The following is a 25,759-nucleotide window of genomic DNA, read 5'->3' on the forward strand; positions in this document are numbered from 1 at the left end:
GCACTCCTCCTGAAGCATGCCTTTGGATCTTCAACAGAGGGCATCTTGCTGCACACAAGATCGGATGGGAAACTGTTTAATCTTGCAAGGCTAAAAGCTAAGTCTAAGGTGCGGGAAGTCCTCATCAGAGACATGCTGTTCGCAGACGATGCTGCTGTAGTGTCTCACACAGAAGACCAGCTTCAAAAACTGCTGGATCAGTTCTCCAAAGCGTGCAAGGATTTTGGGCTTACCATCAGCCTAAAGAAGACAAACTTACTCGGTCAGGATGTTGCTGAATCCCCATCAATCAGCATTGACAACTATACGTTAGAGGTTGTCCACGAGTTCGTTTACCTCGGGTCCACCATCACTGACACCCTGTCGTTGGACACTGAGCTAAATAGGAGGATCGGAAAAGCGGCCACAACTCTGTCCAGACTCAGCAAGAGAGTGTGGAACAACAACAAGCTGTACACTCACACCAAAATGCAAGTGTACAGAGCCTGCATCCTCAGCACCCTCCTTTATGGCAGCGAGACTTGGACCCTGTATGCCCGCCAGGAAAAGAGGCTGAATGTCTTCCACTTGTGCTGCCTCAGGCGCATCCTTGGAATATCATGGAAGGACAGAGTGACCAACACCGCTGTCCTCGAGCAAGCTGGAATCCCAACCATGCACACCCTCCTCAGGCAGTGTCGGCTCCGCTGGCTTGGCCACGTCCACAGGATGAATGATGGAAGGATTCCAAAAGACATCCTGTATGGTGAGCTAGTCTCTGGCAAAGGACCTCCCGGAAGCCCCCAGTTGCACTACAAAGATGTCTGCAAGAGAGACCTCAGAGAGGTAGACATCGAGCTGGACAACTGGGAAGAACTAGCAGACGACCGCAGCAGATGGAGGCAGGGGCTACACAAGGGCCTTCAGAAGGGCGAGATGAGGATCAGACAGCTAGCAGAGGAGAAACGAGCGCACAGAAAGCACAATAAGGACTTGCCAGACACCCACCATATCTGCAAGAGATGCAGCAAGGACTGTCACTCTCATGTGCGTCTTCACAGTGACAGTAGACGCTGTAAATGAAGCCCTCAATTGAAACTATAAAGGGTGCGATCCATAGTCTATGCAGACTGAAGGATGCCTACTACTGCTACTGATGAACAAGAAATGGGTGAGCTGGAATTCATATGGAAATTTGACACCGTGAAGCATGGTTTAAATAGAAACACAGAGTGGTTCTCACATTATAATAGGTAATTTACCATTCAGGTACTGTCACCTCATCCCTGTTGGAGATGAGCCACATCCGCTCTGATTTAATTAGCACAAATGTCACACTCTCATCTATGTATCCCTTTGCTGTTTCTTTTCTTTTCTCTTCGGCATCTGAGGAAGCGAGTTGCAGCTCAAAAAAGCTTATGTCCTAATGCCTGAATAATTTGTTACTTTTTAAAGTGTCACCAGACTTTTTGTTGTTTTTACTGGAATAGACTAATATGCATACCCCTCTGATGGGTAGGTTGTTACCAAGAAGAGAAGCAATTTGTTGCAGGAAAAATGCATGTGGGTTCTGATAACAGATCTTTTGTTTAAAGAGTTTAAATCTCCTGGCTTAAATTAATTGGACACTTTAAAAGTGGACCTTGTGAGTGGCCCCATGTGGAGGGTTAATATTTCCCAGTCCCTGCTGCATCTGCAAATGCAACAGTACTAAAGAAGAAAGGAATTTATTGTTAAGCTAAGGACAAATGATATTCAAAATAGCAAGGTTCTTTTCACCTCACCAGAAATAATATAGCTCAACAAACCAAATTAACAAAACAACAAGAAGTTCTGTTGCACCTTAGGGACTAACAGATATTTTGGAGCATAAGCCTTTGTGGGCGAAGACCCGCTTCGTCAGATGCGTCGGAAGCTTATGCTCCAAAATATCTGTTAGTCTATAAGGTGCCACAGGACTTCTTGTTTTTGAAGATACAGACTAACACAGCTACCTCTCTCAAATTAACAAACACACACACGACACCCATCAACAGAGATAGGGACAAATCACCACTGGAGCCCTGTGCAGCAGCATCACCCTTGTGAAGTGAGTTGTTGAAGTGGTAGGGGGCATTCAAGCTGATAGTAGATAGCTCTTGTCCACTGCCTTGGTGAACGAGTTGGCTATACATTATCTGGCAGGAAAATAGGAGCAGATAGTCCTAGCTGTTCAATACTAGCCTCACAATGCTGTGTGTTGGGAATCAGCTTTGTTGCTGTATTTAATTGAATTCAAGTGCAGCATGCCTGAATTTGAGAAAGTGAACAGTAAAATGAACAGCTCATCAAACATCAAAACACTCCAGATCCACAAACCAGTTAGTCAACATTTTAATGGAATGGGGCATTCTGTCAATGACCTCAAGGTATGTGTGTTACTGAAGAGGAATTATCGCACTGTTCTGGAAAGAGAAGCAGCCGAGCTGGCTTTTATATTCAAATTCGGCACATTAACACATGGTTTAAATCGTGATGGGAACTTTCTGAATCACTATAGGGGCTCGTCTGCATACTTGGCTCAATCTAATTCTTGACTTTTCCCCGCCACCCCTCCACTCTCTGATTTGCTCACCTTGATTATCTTTTTCTGATTTGTCTTCCTTGCTTACTGTTTTTGGTTCTCTGTGTCTTAAACATTGAGTCTGGTCTGGTCTGGCTATGGTCTGAAGAAGTGGGTCTGTCCCACGAAAGCTCACCTAATAAACTATTTTGCTAGTCTTTTTAAGCCGTGTCTACACGTGCACGCTACTTCGAAGTAGCGGCACTAACTTCGAAATTGCGCCCGTCACGGCTACATGCGTCGGGCGCTATTTCGAAGTTAACTTCGACGTTAGGCGGCGAGACGTCGAAGTCGCTATCCTCATCAGGAGATGGGGATAGCGCCCTACTTTGACGTTCAATGTCGAAGTAGGGACCGTGTAGTCATTGCGCGTCCCGCAACTTCGAAATAGCAGGGTCCGCCGTGGCGGCCATCAGCTGAGGGGTTGAGAGACGCTCTCTCTCCAGCCCCTGCGGGGCTCTATGGTCACCGTGGGCAGCAGCCCTTAGCCCAGGGCTTCTGGCAGCTGCTGCTGCAGCTGGGGATCCATGCTGCATGCACAGGGTCTGCAACCAGTTGTCAGCTCTGTGGATCTTGTGTTGTTTAGTGCAACTGTGTCTCGGAGGGGCCCTTTAAGGGAGTGGCTTGCTGTTGAGTCCGCCCTGTGACCCTGTCTGCAGCTGTGCCTGGCAGCCTTATTTCGATGTGTGCTACTTTGGCGTGTAGCCGTTCCCTCGCTGCGCCTATTTCGATGTGGTGCTGCGCAACGTCGAAGTTGAACACTGACGTTGCCAGCTCTGGAGGACGTGTAGACGTTATTCATCGAAATAGCCTATTTCGATGTTGCTACATCGAAATAAGCTACTTCGATGTAGGCTTCACGTGTAGACGTAGCCTTAAAGTGCTACTTGACTGCTTTTTGTTTTGATAGCTCATCAAAAGTCTGACTTCCAAGATTCTTTATGTTAATTTTGTTGTAAAGAAAGCCTAGCCTACCCTAGTCTTTTAGTAAATTATCACTTTTTTAGATAATTCTGTCGTATGTACAGCTGTGCTATTTCTCTTTCCATTTATGAAATAGGAATTACAGTTAATTGTGTCTTTAAAAAGCACATTTAATATTTACGTCAAACTGTCAGTAGGAGACCTGATCCCTTCTTGCTTTGAAATATTCTTGGAAAATAAATAGCAAATTACATACCATTTTCCTCATGTGTCAGTTGGTACGGTTTTCCCCTGTGCTGCTGGAATTTAATTCTAAATTAAATTATACATAAATACATTCACCTTCATAAAATCATGGGCATACTGAAAAATGATAGAAGCCCTCAACCTTATTGTTCAACAGAGACACAGAGTCTTCCTTATGGTACGCGAAACATTTTTGTGTGCAGTTTTTATACTACTAACCTTTATAAATCTTTGGCAAAGCATTTCTCCTTGTCCTGTTAATCAAGCTGACCCAAAATTTTGAATTTATGAAAAAAAGAAAAAAGCGATCATTCCTCATGCAATTTCAATTTTCACAAGGCTTTGAGACCTTTTTTGTAAATGAAAGAAGCAGAAACAAAAAAACAAGAACAAAAAAAGGAAGTTGCAAAGAAAAAATATTTTAAACACAAATAATAATATAAAAATTTCAAATAATACCAGAGCATTTTTATTCACAGATCTCAAAGGAGATCTCAAAGTATCACTATCCCAAGCAAAGAAAAACAATTCAAATATAGAAGAAGTCCTCTACTCAAAGCATTAATTATAAATAAAATCAAAGTGAACTCCTGTGCCACCTTTTGACATGTTGTAAAATAATGGCAAACACTTGGCCCTTTCTGTTAGCACGTTACGAGTATTTAATGTGATATATATCCACTTCCCAGAGCCAAAGCAGTGTCCATTTGTTGGAATACATAACCATACCAGAAATATTATATTTAGATACCCTCAATCCATCATCAGTTTTTCCTAAGCAACTTTTTCATTCTGTGGTGCTGTTAGTTTGTTACCTATTTTTGCTGGGAAAAATAAACACATTATAAATCATTCATGACTTTACCAGAGTGAAATATCAATAAGCAAGTATTATTTTAAATTTTCAGTAGAGAACTGGCAGCATTACATAATGTTATTGTGCAGTGAAAATGACTAATTCAAGGCCCAGTCAAACAAATACATACAAGAGTAATATCATTGACTTTTGTGGGACTACTTGCAGGGAAAACTAATACAAGAATCAAGGTTTGCAGAACTGCGTATCTTTGTGCTATAATTTTCATGTGCAAAACCAGCAACAGAATATTTTTATGAAGTATCTATACTGAGAGGTTCTTTGCAGTGACAAGATTGTTATATGAGAAAGCTGCCATACATTTTCAAACTAAAAATTTTGTGAAACTGGTTCATATTAATGTTTACCAGTTCACCAATCTGGTTTCTTTTTTAGTCCTAAAATCACTAGGGTTATTTGCACAGATGAATGGCAATTATCCTGTCATGGAAAAGCAGTCTTTGCAGTGTCTCAATGCTACAGGTAGGTGAAATGTTGGCCAAGTTCCTGCTCTTTTGAGTTGCTGAGTATGTCCTGTGAAGATACTCCCACTGAATTCCACTCTTGTATACGTCTCAGGAACAGGTCCGCCAATGATGACAGAGAAATAAGTGGGGAAGATACGCTGGGGGCCCAGATATTCAAAAGCACCTGGGGCTCTTGTTTGCCACTGTTGCCTCAGTGGCCCTTTAAATCGCTGCCAGAACAGTTCATGGTGCACTCTGAGTATCTGTGAGGGTGATGGGACAGGGCAATGGCATGGTGTGGCACTGAGGGCTGGCTGCCCCCATCCCCCTTCCATCAGAGGCCCTGCCCCTTTCAGAAATGCGGAGCCAGTGGCCACCTACCCACCTTAACCAGGAGCCGAGGAAACTTGTTCAGGATGCCAGCCTCCCTTTTCAGAATTGGGTTCTACCTACATCCAGCTGGTGGCACCAGATGCACTCTTTACAGCAGTGATGGACACTTTAGCTGTGTCTACACGTGCAGAAAACTTTGAAATAAGTGGCCCTTTTTTGAAAGAGTGGGAGGAGCATCCACACGTGTAAACCTGTCTTTCGAAAAAAAATCAAAAGAACGGGGTGCACACTTCAAAATCCGAACCCCGATCCCATATCAGGAAGATCGCCCCCTTTTGAAATACTAAATCAAAAGAGTACACATGTAGACACTCCACAGTCCGCTCTTTCGAAATATAGGTCCACCATGGCGCCGATCAGCTGGAGCGCAGGGCTGCTCCAGCCGGCAGCAGCAAGGCTGTATGGGCCCTGCGTTCAGCTGCCTTAAAGCTGCACGCATGCAGGAAACCCATGGCAGGAAGCTGAGAACATGCTCGGAGCAGCCTGCGCATGTGCTCCAGCCCCATGCTCCAGCACCTGTATGGCCAGTAGCCAGCCCCCACCACGAGCCCCACGGCCCCCCCTCCGAGCCCCCACAGGGCTCCCAGGGGGAGAAAAGGGCCCCCTCCTGGACAGAGTGGGAGCTGCATGACCTCCTCAGCCTCTGGCAGGACAAGGAGGTCCTGCACCACATGGGGGTCAAGCAGTGCAATGCCGCCACCTTCGGCCACCTGGCACAGGGCCTCCACACCAGGGGCCACCCGGAGCGTACTGCAGAGCAGGTACACTCCAAAATTAAGGAGCTGTGCCAGAGCTATGCCCAGACCAGGGAACAGACCAGACACTCCTGGGAGGCTCCAGCGACGTGCCCCTTCTACAGGGAGCTCCAGAGCATCCTGGGGCCCCCAGGAGAGCTCACCAACCCCGGTGTTCCTGGACACCTCCTGGGAGGAGCGGCAGCTGGAGGAGGAGCAGGAGCAGGCTGGACCAGGCACCCAGGAGGGTGAGGGGACCACGGACTGGTCTAGTGAGGAGGGGGAGCTGACCATAGTCATCCCCTCCCACTCCTCCAGCCGTGTGACCGAGGGCCAGAAATCCCTGGACATCGCCGAGGGACCCTCAGGTACGTCCAGGGAGGGGTGCACACCTACTCCACAGGGTAGGGGCAACGCAACAGCTAGGTGCCCACACATGGGACTGGTGGTCCTGGGCTGCACATAGGCCAGCCCCCACATGGGATGCAGCACCCCCCAGTGGCGCACCAGCAACGCCCAGCACCCGCCCTCAGTGGACAGCACTGTAAGCTGCACAGGGCTGGCAGCCAGTTGGTGCCAGATGGCACCCGAGTCCCGCACACCGCAGGCCAGGAAGGGCCACCTGCAGGAGAGATCCCTAGATGCACACCCAGGCTGGGAGGCCCAGTCCATGGGGGGGCGGGTCGGTGCTCCCTGAGGGGTCAGTTTCCCTTGGGGGAGGGCCCATGGGGTGGGCTCAGGAGGGTAGGCCACAGCTGGGTCCCCTTCGTCCGGGGCAGGCTACTGACATGCTCTCCTCCTCTCCATACAGCCGCACCATCCGTGGGCCGGAAGAGCTCCGCCGCCGTCCCTTGTCCCTGAGAGCCCACCCGCAGCTGTTGGAGGTGTCCGGACACCACCCCAGGCAGCGTGCCATTGGGGCTGTGGCCAGAGGGCCCCCTGCCGGGCCGAGGAGGACCCAGCCAGCCAGTGCCAGGCCAAGGTGGCCGAGGAGCACCTCCAGCTCGCCCGGGCCAACATGGGCTACGTCTACACGTGAAGCCTACATCGAAGTAGCCTATTTTGATGTGGCGACATCGAAATAAGCTATTTCGATGAATAACGTCTACACGTCCTCCAGGGCTGGCAACGTCGATGTTCAACATCGACGTTGCGCAGCACCACATCGAAATAGGCGCTGCGAGGGAACGTCTACACACCAAAGTAGCACACATCGAAATAAGGGTGCCAGGCACAGCTGCAGACAGGGTCACAGGGCGGACTCAACAGCAAGCCGCTCCCTTAAAGGGCCCCTCCCAGACACAGTTGCACTAAACAACACAAGATCCACAGAGCCGACAACTGGTTGCAGACCCTGTGCATGCAGCATGGATCCCCAGCTGCAGCAGCAGCAGCCAGAAGCCCTGGGCTAAGGGCTGCTGCCCACGGTGACCATAGAGCCCCGCAGGGGCTGGAGAGAGAGCGTCTCTCAACCCCTCAGCTGATGGTCGCCATGGTGGACCCCGCTATTTCGAAGTTGTGGGACGCGCAACAACTACACGGTCCCTACTTCGACGTTGAATGTCGAAGTAGGGCGCTATTCCCATCCCCTCATGGGGTTAGCAGCTTCAACGTCTCGCCACCTAACGTCGATGTTAACATCGAAATAGCGCCCAACACATGTAGCCGTGACGGGCGCTATTTCGAAGTTAGTGCCGCTACTTCAAAGTAGCGTGCACGTGTAGACATGGCTATGGAGTGGCAGAGGGTGGCCTGGGATAGACTACTCACCACCCTGGAGGGCATTGGCCAAGCCGTCTGGGAGCATACGGCCACAGTGGCCCACCTTCTGTCCCCCGCTCCCAGCAGCTCCCCCTGTTGGTCCTGCCCCCTCCGCCCCCACTACAGAGCCCACCCCTTCTGCCGCCACTGAGCCTGGCCCCTCCGCCCCCACTGAGCCTGCCCTTTCCGCCCTCACCAGGCCCCCACGCCGGCAATATTTGCTGGTGATACCCACACCCTCCCCTCCCCGCCTGGGACCCCGCACCCGGGGGGGCAGGGGCTCCAGGGCCAACGGGGCTTGCGGCCCACCAGCACCCCTGCCCTGGGATGAGCGCCTCACCCTCCTTCAAGTTAGGTTCCCCCCTGTACACAGTTACCAACACCCAGTTATATAAACGTTTCTTTATTATTCACCACTCTGTGCTGTGCTCCTCGGGGGAAGGTGGGTGGTGGATGTGTGAGTGTGGTGCTGGTGGGGATGGGGGTGGCATGGACAGTGGGTGATGGATGTGCATGGGATGTGGGCATGCGTGCGGGTCAGAGGTGGCCATCGGCAAAGGCCTGCCTGAGGGCTTCCCGGATGCGGTGGCCATCCCGGTGGGCCTGGTGAATGGCAGCAGTGCCCAGCTGCTCATAGACAGAGCTGGCCAGAGGGTCCCCCCCCGGGGGACATAGGCATCCCTCTTTCCCTCCACGATGTTGTGGAGGACGCAACAGGCGCCCACCGCCTGGGGCACGTTGATGACCCTGACCTCCAGCCGCGTGAGGAGGGACCTCCACAGCCCTTTAAAGCACCTGAAGGCCCACTCCACCATGTTGTGGGAGTGATTGAGGCGTTCATTGAATGCCTCCTGGGTGGGTCGAGGTGTCCCATGTAGAGCCTCATGAGCCACGGCTGCAGTGGGTATGCTGTATCTGCCACCATGCAGAGCGGCATGGTGACGTCCTTCACCATGGGGATCTCCCGCTGGGGGAAGAGGGTGCTGGCCCCCATGTGGCGGCAGAGGCCGGAATTCCGTAAGACTCAGGTATTGTGGTTGCGGCCAGCCCAGCCCATGTAGAGGTCGGTGAACCGAACCCTCGTGTCCACCAGGGCCTGCAGCACCACTGAATGGTAACCCTTCTGGTTGATGTACTGGCTGGTGCTGTGTGGCAGGGCGCGGATGGGGATGTGTGTGCCATCCAAAGCGCTGATGCAGTTCAGGAAGCCCAGGTCCTGGAAGCCAGCGATGGTGTTGTCCAGATCCCCCAGGTGGATGACCCTCTGGAGCAGCATCGTGTTGATGGCCCTGACGACCTGCAGAGGGGGAAGGGGGACACGTGCTGCACGTGTGGCGGCTGTCACCCCCCGCCTCGGGCCCATTCTGCCGCTTTCCCATCCAGCCCCTGGCCCGTGCAGCCCCCGCCCCCTTCCCATCTGGCCCCTGCCCCATCCAACCCCGTGCAGTGGAGGGTGCCCCTTGCCCCAGCCCCCCCCACCCACCTGGCCCCACCTTACCTGTATAAGTACAGCCCCGACGGTGGCCTTGCCCACCCCTAACTGCTGTCCCATGGAGCCATAAGAGTCCGGGGTGGCCAGCTTCCATAGGCTGATTGTGACCCGTTTCTCCAGGGTGAGGGCTGGCTGCATACAGGCGTTGTGGTGCCGGAGTGCGGGGTCAAGCCAGTGGCAGATCTTGTTGAAGGTCTGCCTTGACATGCAGAAGTTCCGCAGCCACCTTCCCTTGCCCTACTCCCCTAGCACCACATGCTCCCACCAGTCACTGCTGCTGGGGTGGATCCAGAGGCATCGGGGTGCCGGGGGGGCACCTGGTGGTGCCCTGGGTGGGGAGCCCCGTGGCCCTGGGGGACCGCCCAGCCACCCGATCAGCTCGGGTGCAGCTGCAGCTATGGTACACAGCTCTGCCAGCAGGGTGTCCATGATGAGGGCGTCCTCCTGCAGGAGCTGTTGCTGGGCCTCCATGGTAGGCACGAGTGGGCTCTGCCAGGCTGGGAAAGACTGAGCAGCACTCGGCTCATGCGGAGGAGACGGCGGAGGGAGGGGCCCTTTAAAGGAGGTGGCTGGCTGCGGCCCCGAAAGGGCTTGTCGGCCATGGGACCCTGTCTGCGGCATTTCCTCCCTCTCTTCTTTTGAAAGAGGGCTTGGAGACGTGTGGACGCTCTTTCGAAAGACCTCGACAGCACTTTGAAAGAGTGGATCGAAGTGCCAATCTGAAAATGGCGGCGGGTGCTCTCTTTCGACGGCCGCTATTACAACCACCGAACTTCGATTTTCCCCCTTTTGAAACAGCGCTCACATGTAGACACAGCTTTTGGCTATGTCTACACTACTGTGCAGTTTCAAAAGGGAATCTTCTAACTGGGTTCTCTGGGGGAAGGTGACCGAAACCCTGTGGGTAGAAAGGAACCTGGAGGCCGAGAAGAAATGCAAAGAGTAATGTACAACAAAAGTGGACCCTTGGTTCGAGTAGTGAGAGCGGGGAGATCGACTGGTTAGCTGAGGTGTTTGTACACCAATGCCAGAAGCCTGGGTAACAAGCACGAGGAATTAGAAGCCCTGGCTCAGTCCAAGAACTATGACTTGATTGGAGTAACAGAGACTTGGTGGGATGACTCACATGACTGGAGCGCTGCCATGAAAGGGTATAAACTGTTCAGGAACAAGAGGCAAAGGAGAAAAGGAGGAGGGGTTGCACTGTATGTAAGAGAGCACTATGATTGCCTGGAACTCCAGTACATAGAGGGAGAAAAGCCTGTTGAGAATCTATGGGTCAAGCTTAATGGTGTAGGCAGCAGTGGAGATGTGGTGGTTGGTTTCTGCTACAGGCTGCCAAATCAGGATGATGAGGTAGATGAGGCTTTTTTTAGACAACTGAGAGAAGTTTCCAGATTGCGGGCTCTCATTATCGTGCGGGATTTCAATTACCCTGACATCTGTTGGGAAACCAATACAGCGGTACACAAGCAGTCCAGGAAATTTCTGGAGAATGTTGGGGACCACTTCTTGGTACAAGTGCTGAAGGACTTGACCAGAGGTCGTGCACGACTCTACCTGCTGCTTACAAACAGGGAGGAACTAATAGGGAAGGTAGAGGTGTGTGACAACCTGGGAAGAAGTGATCATGAGATGGTAGACTTCAGGATTCTGACCAAAGGAAGGAAAGAGAGCAGTAAATTACACACCTTGGACTTCAGAAAAGCAGACTTTGACTCCTTCAGGAACCTGATGGGCAGAATCCCCTGGGATGCTACCATGAAGGGAAAAGGAGTCCACGAAAACTGGCAGTATTTTAAGGAAGCCCTATTGAAGGTGCAGAAAGAAACTGTCCCAATGCACAGCAAGAGAAGTAAATATGGTAGGAGACCAGACGGGCTTACTGGGGAACTCCTTGGAAAACTTAGGCACAAAAAGGGAGCTTAAAAAAGTAGAAACTGGGATAGATGTCTAGGGAGGGGTATAAACGTATAGCTCGAGAATGTGGGGCAGTTATCAGGAAGGCGAAAGTGCAACTGGAATTGCGACTCGCAAGGAATGTAAAGGATAACAAGAAAAGTTTCTACAGGCATGTTACCAAGAAGAAGGTGATCAGAGAGGGCGTGGGGCCCCGACTGGATGAGGGAGGTAATCCAGTGACAGATGATGTAGGGAAAGCTGAAGTACTTAATGCTTTCTTTGGCTCTGTCTTCATGGATAAAGACAGCTCCCAGACTAATACGATAAGTGATGCATTGTGGGATGAAGGTGGACAGCCTTTGGTGGGGAAAGAACAGGTTAGGAGCTATCTAAAAAAGCTAAATATACATAAATCGATGAGCCCGGACCTAATTCATCCTAGGGTTCTGAGGGAGTTGACATATGTTGTTGACGAGTCCTTGGCCATTATCTTTAAAAAGTCATGGAGATAGGGAGAGATCCCAGATGGTTGGAAAATGGCAAATGAAGTGCCCATCTTTAAAAAAGAGAAGAAGGATGATCCAGGGAACTATAGGCTGGTCAGTCTTACATCAGTGCCTGGAAAAATCATGAAGGGGCTCCTCAAGGAAGTCATTTTGAGGCACTTGGAGGAGGGGAGAGAGTGATCAGGAATAGTCAGCATGGATTCATGAAGGGCAAGCCATGCTTGACCAATCTGATTAGTTTCTACGATGAGATAACTGGCTCTGTGGACAGGGGAAAATCAATGGATGTGATTTTTCTGGACTTTAGCAAAGCTTTTGATACAGTCTCCCACAATATTCTTGTCAGCAAGTTAAAGGAATGTGGATTGGATAAATGGATGGTAAGATGGATAGAAAGCTGGCTAGAAGGTCGGGCCCAGAGGGTAGTGATCAATGTCTCAATGTCGGGATGGTGGTCGGTTTCTAGTGGAGTGCCCCAAGTTTCGGTTCTGGGTCCTGTTCTGTTCAACATATTTATCAATGACCTGGATGAGGGGTTGGATTGCACCCTCAGTAAGTTTGCAGATGACACTAAGCTAGGGGGAGAGGTAGATATGCTGGAGGGTAGGGACAGGGTCCAGACTGACTTAGACAAATTGGAAGACTGACCTGCAAGAAATCTGATGAGGTTCAGTAAGGACAAGTGCAGAGTCCTGCACTTGGGCCCGAAGAATCCCAAGCATTGTTACAGGCTGGGGTCCGACTGGCTCAATAGTAGTTTTGCAGAAAAGGATCTGGGTGTTGTAGTGGACAAGAAGCTGGACATGAGTCAACAGTGTTCCATCATAGCCAAGAAAGCTAATGGCATATTAGGTTGCATCAGGAGGGGCGCTGCCAGTAGATCCAGAGAAGTGATTATTCCTCTTTATTCAGCTTTGGTGAGGCTGCATGTGGAGTACTGTGTCCAGTTCTGGGCCCCCATTTATAGGAAGGATGTGGATACACTGGAGAGGGTCCAGCGGAGGATGACCAAAATAATTAGGGGGCTGGAGCATATGACTTATGAAGGAAGGTTGAGGGAATTGGGACTGTTTAGTCTGCAGAAGAGAAGACTGAGGGGGGACTTGATAACAGCCTTCAACTTATTGAAGGAAGGCTGCAAAGAGGCTGGAGAGAAGCTGTTCACAGTGGTCACGGATGGCAGAACACAGAACAATGGTCTCAAGTTGTGGTTGGAAAGGTCCAGGTTGAACATTAGGAAAAGCTTTTTCACAAGGAGGGGTGTGAAGCATTGGAATAGTCTACCCAGGGACGTAGTGGAGTCTCCATCCCTGGAGGTGTTTAAGTCTCGCCTCGACAAAGCCCTGGGGGGCTGATCTGATGGGTTTGGCCCTGCTTAGAGCAGGGGGCTGGACTCGATGGCTTTTTTAGGTCTCTTCCAGCTCTATTGTTCTATGGTTCTATGATTCTATGAAAATTACATTTTGAAAGACGGCCTCTCGAACTGGAGCATCCACGTAGCCAAATGTGGACCTAAGGAATGATCTGTCCTTTCGAAAGACCCAGCTGCTTTCTCAAAAGGGACCATCCACATGTCCCAGGGCACCCTTTGGAAAGTAAAGCACCAGGAAACACTGTGGGCAGAGCCACATGGCAGACAAGCCCTTCCCTGACAGTCACCAGCCACCTCTCTAATGGGCACCTCCCCACCATCCTTGCCCTGCACACGCAGAGGGCTGGCTAGCTGTCCTGAGGCATGCAGAGGGAGATTGTACAGAGGAGGCACCACGGGGCACAGCATGGACCCCAAGCAGTCCCCCCACACCCACCTATCCAGGCTGTGGCCACTGTGGCCGCGGTGCTGGCTGCTATCGTGCAGCAGCTTTGGATGGCCACCCTAATAGCCACCATCCTGGAGGCTGCCCTTGGGCCACGATGCCCCCAACTATTCCCCCGGGCCATCCTCTGCTTGTGGAGCTACCCCACAAGCACTGACTGGTAGGACTGGCTGGTGCTGGAGGACAAGAACAATAACCAGTGTCTGCAGAACTTCAGCATGACCAAGGGAACATGCCCAGAGCTGTGCCACTGACTCATCTCAGCCATCCAGCACCATGACCCCCACATGATGCCCATGCTCCCCCTGCAGAAAAGGGTAGCCATTGCCCTGTGGAAGCTGGCCACCCCAGACAGCCACCGATCTGTCGTGCACCACTTTGGGGTGGGCAAGGCCACCGTCAGGCACATCCTTATAGAGGTAAGCCTTGCTTAGGCTACACTCTTACCACAGGCTGTGGGGAGAGGGGAGTGAGCCTTCTGATGAGGGGCTCCATCGGCAACTGGAGGGGTTGGCCCCTGTCAGGGACAGGGAAGGAGACGGGGACGTGGCACCTGCATAGGGCAGGGGCAAGGTGTCCTGGGGAGGAATGCCCTGTAGGGGACGGGCAGGGACAGGGCAGCAGGAATGGGTATGGGTGGGCACAGAATTCCCCAATCCACACTCATGAGCATGTTCCCCCCTTATAACCTGCAGGTCATCTGGGCCAACAGCAATGATCTCCTCTGCCAGCTCATCCATGTCCGGGACCTCAATGTCACCCTTGTGAGATCTGAGGAGTTGGGCTTCCTCAACTGCTTAAGGGCACTGGATGGCACCCACATCACCATCCGGGCCCCAGAGCACAGTGGTGGGGGCTACATAAACCACAAGGGCTACCACTCTGTGGTGCTGCAGGTGCTTGTGTTTGAGATGGGCAGATTCATGAACATTCACATGTGCTGGGCTGGCTGTGCCCACGATGCCTGGGTCTTCTGGAACTCCTGGTTTGGCTGCAGCATGGTCAATGGTATCTACATCCCCCGGCAGGAGCTCCCCACTGGGGACACCATGATGCCATTCTGCATTGTGGCTGCCGCCACCTACCCCCTGCAGCCATGGCTCATGTGGCCCTACATGGGACACACTCAGCCTATCCAGTGGTGTTTGGGGTGAGCTGCACCCTGCACAACCTCATGGAGGGCAAGCATGAGCCCTTGGTGCAAGGGTGGGCTGCTGATGGACGCGATTGTGAGCAGCCAGACGCCATCCCATGCTCCCAGGCCCAGTGAGATGGAGTGTGTGTAAGGAAGGCCCTGCATGAGGCCTTTGCCTGGGAGCCCCAATGACCCCCCAAACACACCCTCCACCATCACCCCCATGCACACACACCCACACATACACAGGAGACACACGGGTATCCATGAATAAATGGTTTACTGAGCATATAACGCAAAAGTCTGGCTCTTCAAAGCATTATAAACTATTTACAGTGGGATGGGGGTAACTATTTCCAAGGTGGGCCTGGGGTGAGGCGGGGGCAGACACCAAAGCTGGTGGGGGTGGGGGACTTTAATCCTTGACTGGGGTTGAGGGATGGGATCCCCATCAGCTGTGGGAGCCTCTACCCTCCCCTACTCCCAGGGTCCCCATTGGGGCTGGGCTGGGGCTGGGAGCACAGGGAGGTAGGGGCATTGCTGGGGTGTAGCAACCATGGGCTTGCCAGGGTCTGCATGGGGGAGGGAGGAGTGGGGGAAGTTGCCTCCACATGGCCAGCTCTGGCCATTATCAGGTTGGCCAGTTGGAGGAGGCTGGCTGGGGCTAGGTCAGGTGGGATCAGGGCAGTGAGGACAGGGTTCACTGGTGTGTGGGGGAGGTTGCAGGAGGGTGGGAGCTGGGGGGCTCACGAAGGGGCAGCACGCGGGGCCAGGTGGGCAGTCACAGTCTAGGTGAGGGCATTCAAGTTGGCTGCCACCCTGTCCCAGGCCTGCTGCTCCATGGCTAGCCGCTCCTGCAGCACACCAGTGCAGTTCTGCAGGGCGGCAGTGTGTGTGGGGTCCCCCACGTCCTCCTCCCTGCCCTTGTGGTGCTGGTGTTTGGCTCAGCAGCAGCACCATGCCATCCCAGGTCAGGGTACGGGCTGCATCCCCTCACTCTCTGCAGCGGGTCTCCCTGGCCTGTGGACAGGGCTCAGCTGGCTCCCAGGTGCTGCAGCTTCGGAGACAGAAGGGGACAGAGGAATGGGCTATTAGTCCTGTGCATTGGCCCCTGTGGCCCTGCGCCTCTATCCACTGTCCTGGGGGCCCTGTGGTGCCCAGATTGCCCAGGGGCCCTGCATGGGTGGAGCGAGCACAGGCTTCTGTCTGTCCCCCCAGATCCCACTCCTTCCAAGGCTGTCCCTCCCCGGTCCTTTTCCAGCCATGGTGCTGTCCAGGATAGCTGGTGCTGAGTGCTGAGCGCAGCCCTCTCCAGGGCCCAGGGAGCATGGCCATCCAGGATGCATCTGAATGGGCACCCCCTCCTCAGATCCCAGAGTTACCAGCACACATGACACTTAGAGTTCTTGGAGAGATCCTCAGGTAAGGCCAGAGTAGAGGGGGCCTAGCTGGATGGACTGGAGAGTATGTCGATGAGAGAGCCTCCTCGCTGGAGCCCTCATCATCGGTGATGACCTCAGGCTACAGGACAGTTTACTGGGTCCCGTTGGTGGCTGGCAGTCCTGGGTAGTCCTCTGTGTCCATCCCTGCCTCCATCTCCGTCTCTGGCTCGGCTGTGTCCAGGACTACAGCCAGTGGTGCTGCCAAGGAGGAAGTCCAGTTCTTTAAAGTAGGAGCAGTTCATAGGTGCCGCCCCCAACCATCTGGTTGTGTCCTTGGCCTTACAGTAGCCCTGCCAGAGCTCCTTTACTTTGGACTCTACCTGTTCTGCAGTGCGGTTGGGGTGGCTCTGGCTGGTGAGGGCCTTTGACAGCCTCTTGAATGCAGTAGTGTTCCTGTTCCAGACACCCATCTGGTGCAGGACCTCATCCAACTCCCAGAAGGAGAGGAAGCCCCAGAGTTTGGCCTCCATCCGGGAGGGGGCCCTTTTTTGGGGGGCCTGGATTGGCTTCTGGGGGGGTCTCCCTACTGTCTCTTGGGGCCCCTGGGGGAGAGTGGGGGTCTGGGGTGGTGGCCATGGGTCTGTGGAGCAGGCTGTTGTGTCTCAGGTGTCACTGAGGGAGCATGTGGCTGGGCAGCGTGTGCTTCCTGCTACCAGGACACTCTCAGCTTCCTGCCCAGGGGTTTGTGGGAGCATCTGTCTTTAAATGCAGCCAGACGCAGGAGCCATAGAGCTCTGCTTGTACTATTAGCAGCGTCTCTGCCCACCAGCTGATCAGCACCATAGAGGACTCCCTCTTTCAAAATAGCACTTCGCAGAGTGTCTACACATGCTGTCTTTTAAAAGTCTTTGGAAAGAGAGCACTCTTCGTAATACAGCAATGGAGGACTGATTTCAAAGGAGTGGCCCAATTCTTTCGAAGATAATTTCACAAGGGCACAGATTGTGTGTAGACACTCCATGGAGTATTTTGAAAGGGGCCTTTCTTTCAAAGTTCCTTTTCAAAGAACTTGCTAGTGTAGCTGCAGCTATTATGAATATCACCATTGTGTCCTGTAGCGTGAGTTTCAAACAGTAGGTATTTTGTGTATGTGGTTCATCCTTCACCTATTGCATACACCACTACTAATTTAAACAAATGTGCTATTCCAATTTCCCTTTGCATCCAAGATCCTTAAGTTTAACACCAATAGTCTCACTTATTTTTCTTTCCACAGTTAGAAAATGCCCTTTAGTAACCTGCCATATCTCATTTAAGCTGTATGATCAGCTGTATCATCCTCCTTTAAAAGAGAATTGAAGGCAGGGAAAGTAAAACTTCTTGGAAAGAGACCTAAAAAGGCACCAGAGCATTGCAAGACTCTTCTTTGACATGCTGAGACTCTTGCATAATGAACAAATAAGTTTAAAAAATGGACAAATTAGTCATAAAACATAACCTTCCTAACTGTCAGAAGTCTGACACTATTTAAATCCTGTAACCTGGATAATTAAAGGACACAGGAGACTTTAATGCAAATCTGAATTTGACATTGATGGATCGCGCTAGTTCCCTGTTCAAAATGCACAGAAGAACTTCAGAGTTGTAACCCCAGCATTACAAACTGATGCGTCAATCACATAGCTCATTTGAAATGAAGTATACAATCAGGTAACAGCAGAGACAGTCTTTGCCTATATATACAAACAAATCATTAGTGATTAGCGGTAAATCTGTTCTAAAATAGCCATAAAAACACCATTTCTAGTAAAACGTCAGAAGCCAATTTGTATTAACATATAAAAAGCCATATCCCTGATGCTTTCTGAACAGGTCAGAAATTTAATTTGTTCATTTCAAGGATTATTAACTTCTTTTAATAGTGAGGCTCTCTTGCCCTCACTCATGTTCATCCCATATGTGCTTCCCTCTAGACTCTGGAATAAAAAAGAGGCAAATATATAAACTATTCCACTGATGCTGGATATATATCTTACACCCTGTGGCACACAATAGTTGGAGCAAAGTGGACAGGAAGGGTGAGGGTATTTAAGCTTTAACATTCTGGCAAAATTCAGCAATCTTCAAAGACAACAAAATGAAAGACAACATACATGCCACGGTGTTGAACATGTCGAATTTTGATGGTGGTACAAAGCTTAAGAAGGATCATAGTGTTATTTAAATGATTCAGAATAAAGTACTCTTGCATTTTGACCATAACCTCAGTTTTATGATTCTTGATATAAATAACTTTCAGTACAAATAAGAGTTTTGAGATTTCTTGATAAACAAGTGGTATCAGCAGGATTATAAAATCAAAGTCCCTGCTTTTAAGTATGAATAACAAAACAAAAAAGGAGTCATATCTAGCACTTTAAAGACGAACAAAATAATTTATTGGGTGATGAGCTTTTGTGGGACAGACACACTTCTTCAACCTTACCATAACAGACTCAATATATAAAGCTCAGAGGTCCAAAAATTGTTATCAGGGTTGACAAATCAGAAAAATTGTTATCAAGTTTGGCAAATCAGATAAAAGAGCAGGGAGAGCAGGGTGTGGGGTGGGCCAGTGTTAAGTGTTAGGTCAAACATCAAAGTATGTGAAAGAGTCCTTATAATGGGTGAGGTAATTGCTGTCCCTGTTCAAACCACAGGTTAATGTGTTGAATTGGAATATGAATGCTAGTACCATACATTCTCTCTGTAGTAGTAGTAGGTAGTCTGTTGTGTCCGACGATGATGTCTTGAGCTTGCACAGGCTCATCGGTTGTGGACTTGCATGTGGCTGAGGAGTCCAAGCTTTGAACAGCATGGGCATTCACAGTGGGGGCAAGGGAATTGTCCTGCCTCTGTTGGTGCAGCTGCTGCTTTCTTCCTCTCACAAGCATCAATGAGGTGTATGCATAGCTGCTCCTCAAAGTTGTCATATGTGTGTCATACGAGAGCATACCAGCCTGTTCGGTCTTTTGCATGCTGCTCTAGCTGATCTGGTTTTAAACCAGCATGAGCAATGTTGGCTTTCACACAGTCTTTATACCTCTTGCGAGGCCTACCTTGATTCCTTTTGCCCTGGGAGAGTTCACCGTAGAGGAGTTGCTTAGGGATTCTTGACTCCTCCATTCGTATGACATGCCCTGTCCAGTGTAGCTGGGCTTTGAGAATCATGGCTTCGATGCTCGTGGTTCCTGCTCTGTACAGGACTTCCAGGTTCGTAACTCTGACCTGCTATCAAATGTGCAGTATTGACTTCTGGCTGCATGTGTGGAAGTGCTCCAGCAGTTTTATATGTTTTCTGTGCAAGGTCCAGGTTTCACAGCCATACAGGAGACTGGTCAGGACTACAGCCTTGTACACTTTCAGTTTAGTGGACTGTCAGATATTGTGCTGATTCAACACTCGTGCTCTCCAGCGTCCTAGTGCCCGGCTGGCCTGGCAGATTCTGGCATTGATTTCTTTGTCAAGGGAGCCATCATTGGCTATGACACTGCCAAGGTACTTGAACTCCTCTACTGTTTTTAACTCTATTCCAGCAATAAAGATTGAAGCAGGGAGAGCAGCAGATCCTGGAGCAGGTTGAAACAGTACCTCAGTTTTTCCTAGGCTGATGGTCAAACCAAAGTGGCAAGTGGCATCAGCAAATTTGTTGACGATGATCTGGATACCAGATTCCTTGTGTGCCATAAGTGCACAGTCATCAGCAAAAAGGGCTTCAAGGATGAGCCTCTCAAGCATCTTGTTTAGCATTCAGACAACGAAGGTCGAAAAGTGACCCATCAAGTCTGTATTTTGTGTATACTCCATGGTCCAGGTCCCTAACTGCCTGGCTGAGGACGCACGTGAAAAAGAGGTTGATTAACAGTGGGGCCAGCACACACCCTTGCTTCACACCACTGGATATCTCAAATGGATCTGAGGACTAGCCATTTGAAAAAACAAAGCCAGGCATGTCGTCATGGAACAGGCGTATGAGGTTAATGAATCTTCCCAGGCAGCCAAGTCTTGACAAGATAATCCGCAGGGCTTCTCTGTTGACGATGTCAAATGCCTTGGAGAGGTCTTTAAAGACAGTGTACAGGTCCAAGTTCTGCTCTGTGCATTTTTCCTGGACCTGACGAACAGCAAAGATCATGTCAATGGTGCTGCGGCCTGGGAGAAAAACCACACTGTGCCTCTGGTAGGTTCTCCTCTGAGATGCTGGTGATCAGACGGTTGAGGATGACTAGAGCCAAGATCTGTAAATGATTGTTTAAGTCTCTTTTCTCCAGAACACAAACTCTCAAGTCTTTAACAGCATTGTCTACAGAGAGAATGTTTGGAACTAACATTCGTATTCAGATTTGACACATTAGCACATGGTTTGAACAGGGACAGCAATTAACTCACCCATTATAAGGACTCTTTCACAAACTTTGATGTTTGACTTAACATTTACCACTTCCCACCCCCCACACCTCTCTCCCTGATCTTCTATCTGATTTATCAGCCTTGATAACAATTTTTGGAACTCTGAGCTTTATATATTGAGTCTGTTCTGGTAAGGCTATAGATCTGAATAAGTGGGTCTGTCCCTTGAAAGCTCATCACCTAATAAATTGTTTTGTTAGTCTTTAAAGTGCTACATGACTGCTTTTTTGTTTTAATAGAATACAGACTAACAAAGCTATCTCTCTGTTAACTATGAGTAGTTCCTTTAACACTTTCGGCTAAATTCATCCCTGGTATTGTCTCCATTGTTTTCAATATTCCAGTGACTTTAGTGGGTTTTCACTAGGTATGAATTTGAATTCTTTTGTTGGTTTGATGAGTAATTTTTTTTTGTCATATATCTCTACTGTTCATCCACACTTCTAGTCTCTTGTGGTGAAATTCATTTGGCGGTGGAAGGCCCACGCAAACCCTTCTTGCTGTGGAGGCCACACTTCATAGATTCATAGAATCCTAGGGCTGGAAGAGACCTCAGGAGGTCATCGAGTCCAGCCCCAGGTGAGATGGGGATGAAACAGTCAAACAGAAGGGGATCTCTTTTTCCTATGCCTGATCCAAAGCCCACTGAATTCAGTAGACTCCCATGCTGCCTTCCGCATTGGGTAGATGGGCTCCAGGCCAGCTCTCAGTGTGCCAGGAAACAAGAAGTCTGTTTGGGGCCAGGCAAAGCAAAAGGCATTGGATACATTCTTATTCAGCCAGGTGTGTATCAGGGATTTAGGTGAACAGCAGCCTAAAGGCTCAGTGGTGTGGGAACATCTATAATACTGAGAGTGCTGAAAATCAACCTTCTTACCCTGTTCACCCATACCAGCAGCTAAGAGTTGCCTAAAAAATGGGGGTGTTGCTGCACCTTCTGCACTCCTACTTCCCCCACCTATGCAAAGACTACAAAAGAGGCTGTCCCCAGGCTGATAAAAGATAGATTCCTCCCCCTACACCCCATTACACAGGATACCAACCCCAAAGAGTAGACATTCTGTATGCAGAATCTGGGGATTTCCCCAGAACTGAATTAATCTCTTTGAGCTATCACACTGTGTCAGTCAGATTCATGTATGGTAACTTTTTACTTTAATTCTTTTAAAATCTGGGATTTTGGAAAAAGCTTTTCCTAAGCTATAAGAAAGCAGGAAGATTGGCAATGAAGTATCATTGGAAATTGTTGCTGGTAGCTGACCAAGTCCATTTACTATCCCTGGGGAGGGGGAGGAGGAGGGGGAGGGGGAGATGATAACGTGGACTCCAGTCCAAAACAAATATAAATTGGCAATTTTTCATATGTTTCTGTATGAAGAAATTGTAGGCAGGGAACATACTCAGGAAGAAGTCTAAATATAGTGTGTTAAGTGGTCCCCATTGACTGCAAGGTTCCCTTCCATTCTGATTTTATTCTAAAATGTGAACTCAGGGACACCTACAGAGATACAAGATATTCAGCATGTTTCTCTTGGTGATGTTTACTGCAAGGGAGCTGTGATGGAAATGTGAAAGCAAACAAGCCACCTTTGGCAATCATGAAGTAAGAGTCAATCCTGTGATGCAGGTGCTAAATGGCATTTGTCTGCTTTTGTGTCATCAAAAATATTTTGAGGTTTATGAAAGTGCTATTTCTGGCCCAACAACACCAGGGTAAAAAGTATTCCACATTTTCTCATAACAGGAAAGAAGCAAGCATAATACAAACATAAAACAACGGAAGTGTGCCCACTTTGGCAATTTGGAATTATTAAGCTAACAGCGCTTTTACCTTTAAAGGGAGTACACATTGATCATTGGAAAATCTTTATTTATAGGGTTATTTTTTATCTGTTCCTAAATTAACACCACTAGTAGTTTTCCTTGGGATGTTTTTCTTTCTTTCTTGCTTTGATGCTCTATCTTATTTTCTTAAGCATCAAATAATTTTAATTCTATTTACTGAAATCTGCATATTGTAAAAAATAGTCTATGAGGAAACATCTTATTTGAAAGATTTTTGAGAATCATTACCTGGGTGTGTAAACAGCCCTTTGGACAGTACACATTTATAAGTTGCAAAGATGTGTGCCTTGTATCTTATCTTAGATTTGAGTTGGGTAGTTGTGAGGTAGTGTAAGTAGGTGAGTCCTTCACCACTCTGTCAAGACAGTGCACATACAGACAGGCACATACACACATACACATTTCACCCCTCGAGGTTTTTTCTGTATTATTAGTTTATGGGCTAAAAGCAAATTTTTGACAAGCTGCCTTCTTTATTTTATATTTTTAGGGATTTTACTTGAGAGACCTCCCATCTAACCCATTATGCCTCTCAGAATAACATTTTATAGAACTTTAAATATTAAGCACCATACAGATATTAACTAATTGATTTTCACAACACTTCTGTGAAGTAGGTGAGCATTCCCTGTTTTCCTAAAACCCCACAATGAATAATGCAGGATTAACTCTTAAGCCTACACTCAGTCCAACAGACAACACTGTCTTTATTTAAAAGTGCTCCACTTTTTATCCTTGAGTTGGGATTAATCAGACTCACCTAGGCTACGTCTACACATGAAGCCTACATCGAAGTAGCCTATTTCGATGTGGCGACATCGAAATAGGCTATTTCGATGAATAGCATCTACACATCCTCCAGGGCCGGCAACGTCGATGTTCAACATCGACAGGGCGGACTCAACAGCAAGCCGCTCCCTTAAAGGGCCCCTCCCAGACACAGTTGCACTAAACAACGCAAGATCCACAGAGCCGACAACTGGTTGCAGACCCTGTGCATGCAGCATGGATCCCCAGCTGCAGCAGCAGCAGCCAGAAGCGCTGGGCTAAGGGCTGCTGCACACGGTGACCATAGAGCCTCGCAGGGGCTGGAGAGAGAGTGTCTCTCAACCCCTCAGCTGATGGCCGCCATGGCGGACCCCGCTATTTCGATGTTGTGGGACGCGGATCGTCTACACGTTCCCTACTTCGACGTTGAACATCGAAGTAGGGCACTATTCCCATCCCCTCATGGGGTTAGCGGCTTCGACGTCTCGCCGCCTAACATCAATGTTAAGATCGAAATAGTGCCCAATACGTGTAGCCGTGACGGGCGCTATTTCGAAGTTAGTTCCACTACTTCGAAGTAGCGTGCATGTGTAGACACGGCTCTAGTCTGACTGCCAAATGAGTCAGCAGAATAGCTCTGCATTTCCATGCAGCTTCCTAGAAACTAACACCTTGTCACAGAGTGTCCTAGTTAACTGTATGGATATCCAGATTGTTTTCTCCTTTAGTTTTAAAATTAACAAAATGATTTATTTGGTGATGAGCTTTTGTGGGACAGACCCACTTCATCAGATCAGATCTGAAGAAGTGGGTCTGTACCACGAAAGCTCATCACCGAATAAATCATTTTGTTAGTCTTTAAAGTGCTACATTTCTGCTGCTTTGTTTTGCGGGAGTACAGATTAACACAGCTACCTCTCTGTTACTGTTCATTCAGTTTTGTTCTTGTTACAATTATTTGCTTTCTGCTGCTTCTCTGCTCTGTTACGTGAAGGCATTTTCTGGCCACTTGTCTATGCACTCTTAATGAAAATGAAACTCTCAAAAATACATTAGGAAAAGTGACAGAAAAGATTATTTTAAAAATATATTTGTGTTTAGGTGCAGCTGTGACTAATGTAACAATATGTCTTTTTCAGCTATCAGGTTTGGGCGAATGCCACAAGCTGAGAAGGAGAAGCTCTTGGCAGAGATTTCCAGCGACATTGACCAATTAAACCCGGAGACGGCCGATCTTCGAGCCCTAGCCAAGAACTTGTATGACTCATACATAAAGTCCTTCCCTCTGACCAAAGCCAAGGCGAGGGCGATCTTGACAGGAAAAACGGCAGACAAATCAGTTAGTTTTCTTTAGGTTTTTTTTTTTTTTAAGTAAATGATTTACCATATTGATAACACACTAAAAAAAACCAAACCCTTTGCAGTTGGCAGTTTCATGTTTCAAGCTGTGTCTGAAACACAGGAAATGTTTTTAGATAGGATAAGTAAACATAATTTGAAAAAACTCCCCAAGTTCACCTAGCAAAATACTTGAAACCAGAACAAGAATTTTAAGGTCATCTTAACATTGTGTACTCCTCAATCCACTCTTGCTATTTCCCCTGTCCTCTACCATAGTTTATCTTACAAATTATCTCTGTAATAGAGCTATGTGTTAAAGGATAGATTGCAACACTACTGCAAGCATTCATACAATAGTGTACTACTACTGCCAGCTGTAAACTCAAGTTATGTTCTAAACCCATGTATGAAGATCGTATGAATGGTGATAGTCATACCCACCTGCTTCATAAGTGTTGAATGATTCATGGAACCAGCACTGTCACCTCTCCACCCCTCAAATATACTGCTTGTTTCTAAGACATAATGATGATTTTCTGTACTTAACAAAACAAACCAGCAGAAATGTAGCACCTTAAAGACGAACAAAATGATTTATTCAGTGATGATATTTCACCCAGACCCACTTCTTCAGATCAATTTCATTTCCAATACAGACTGACTTATATAAGTATTGGAAATAAGGTTGACATGAAGAAGTGGGTCTGTCCCACAAAAGCTCATTGCTGAATAAATCATTTTGTTAGTCTTTAAAGTGCTATATTTCTGCTGCTTTGTTTTGTTGGACTACAGACTAACATGGCTATCTCTCTGTATTTAAGTTAGTTACCTTCATTAATTAGTTCAGTATCCTCTGGTGCTAGGATTTAAATTTTAAGGAAACACATTTTTGGGAAATCTGTCTAAGTTAACAGTAAATGTATATGTATTTGTGGATTCCCTTGAAAAATGCAATGTGTAAATATTTTTATTATACAGCAGTATCTCTACATGTCAGTATAGAAGATAAACAGTGGAATTTTGTTTTATCATATTATTCAACTAGACAGGATAAAAACTTTTTCAAAAATAACAGCTAAATGTGTTGTATTTCCATAGGTTGAGGAGCAGGGAATTTGCCAGTTACAACTACACGGAAGTCAATTTAATTATTTTCTTTG

The 25,759-nt window shown here is 48.6% G+C and overlaps 1 protein-coding gene across 4 annotated transcripts in view; it reads left to right on the forward strand.

Annotated features, from left to right (window-relative positions):
• The window catches only part of PPARG (peroxisome proliferator activated receptor gamma), a 145,813-nt gene that overhangs the window by 91,574 nt on the left and 28,480 nt on the right, over positions 1–25,759 (forward strand). For all 4 annotated transcript variants that reach the window (XM_075005553.1, XM_075005551.1, XM_075005555.1 and 1 more), the window contains exon 5: positions 24,398–24,597. In XM_075005553.1, coding sequence (XP_074861654.1) covers positions 24,398–24,597 — 200 coding nt within the window. The remainder of the gene's footprint in view (positions 1–24,397; positions 24,598–25,759) is intronic.

Source organism: Carettochelys insculpta, chromosome 11, assembly GCF_033958435.1.
Source record: "Carettochelys insculpta isolate YL-2023 chromosome 11, ASM3395843v1, whole genome shotgun sequence".
NCBI classification, from domain to species: Eukaryota; Metazoa; Chordata; order Testudines; family Carettochelyidae; genus Carettochelys; species Carettochelys insculpta.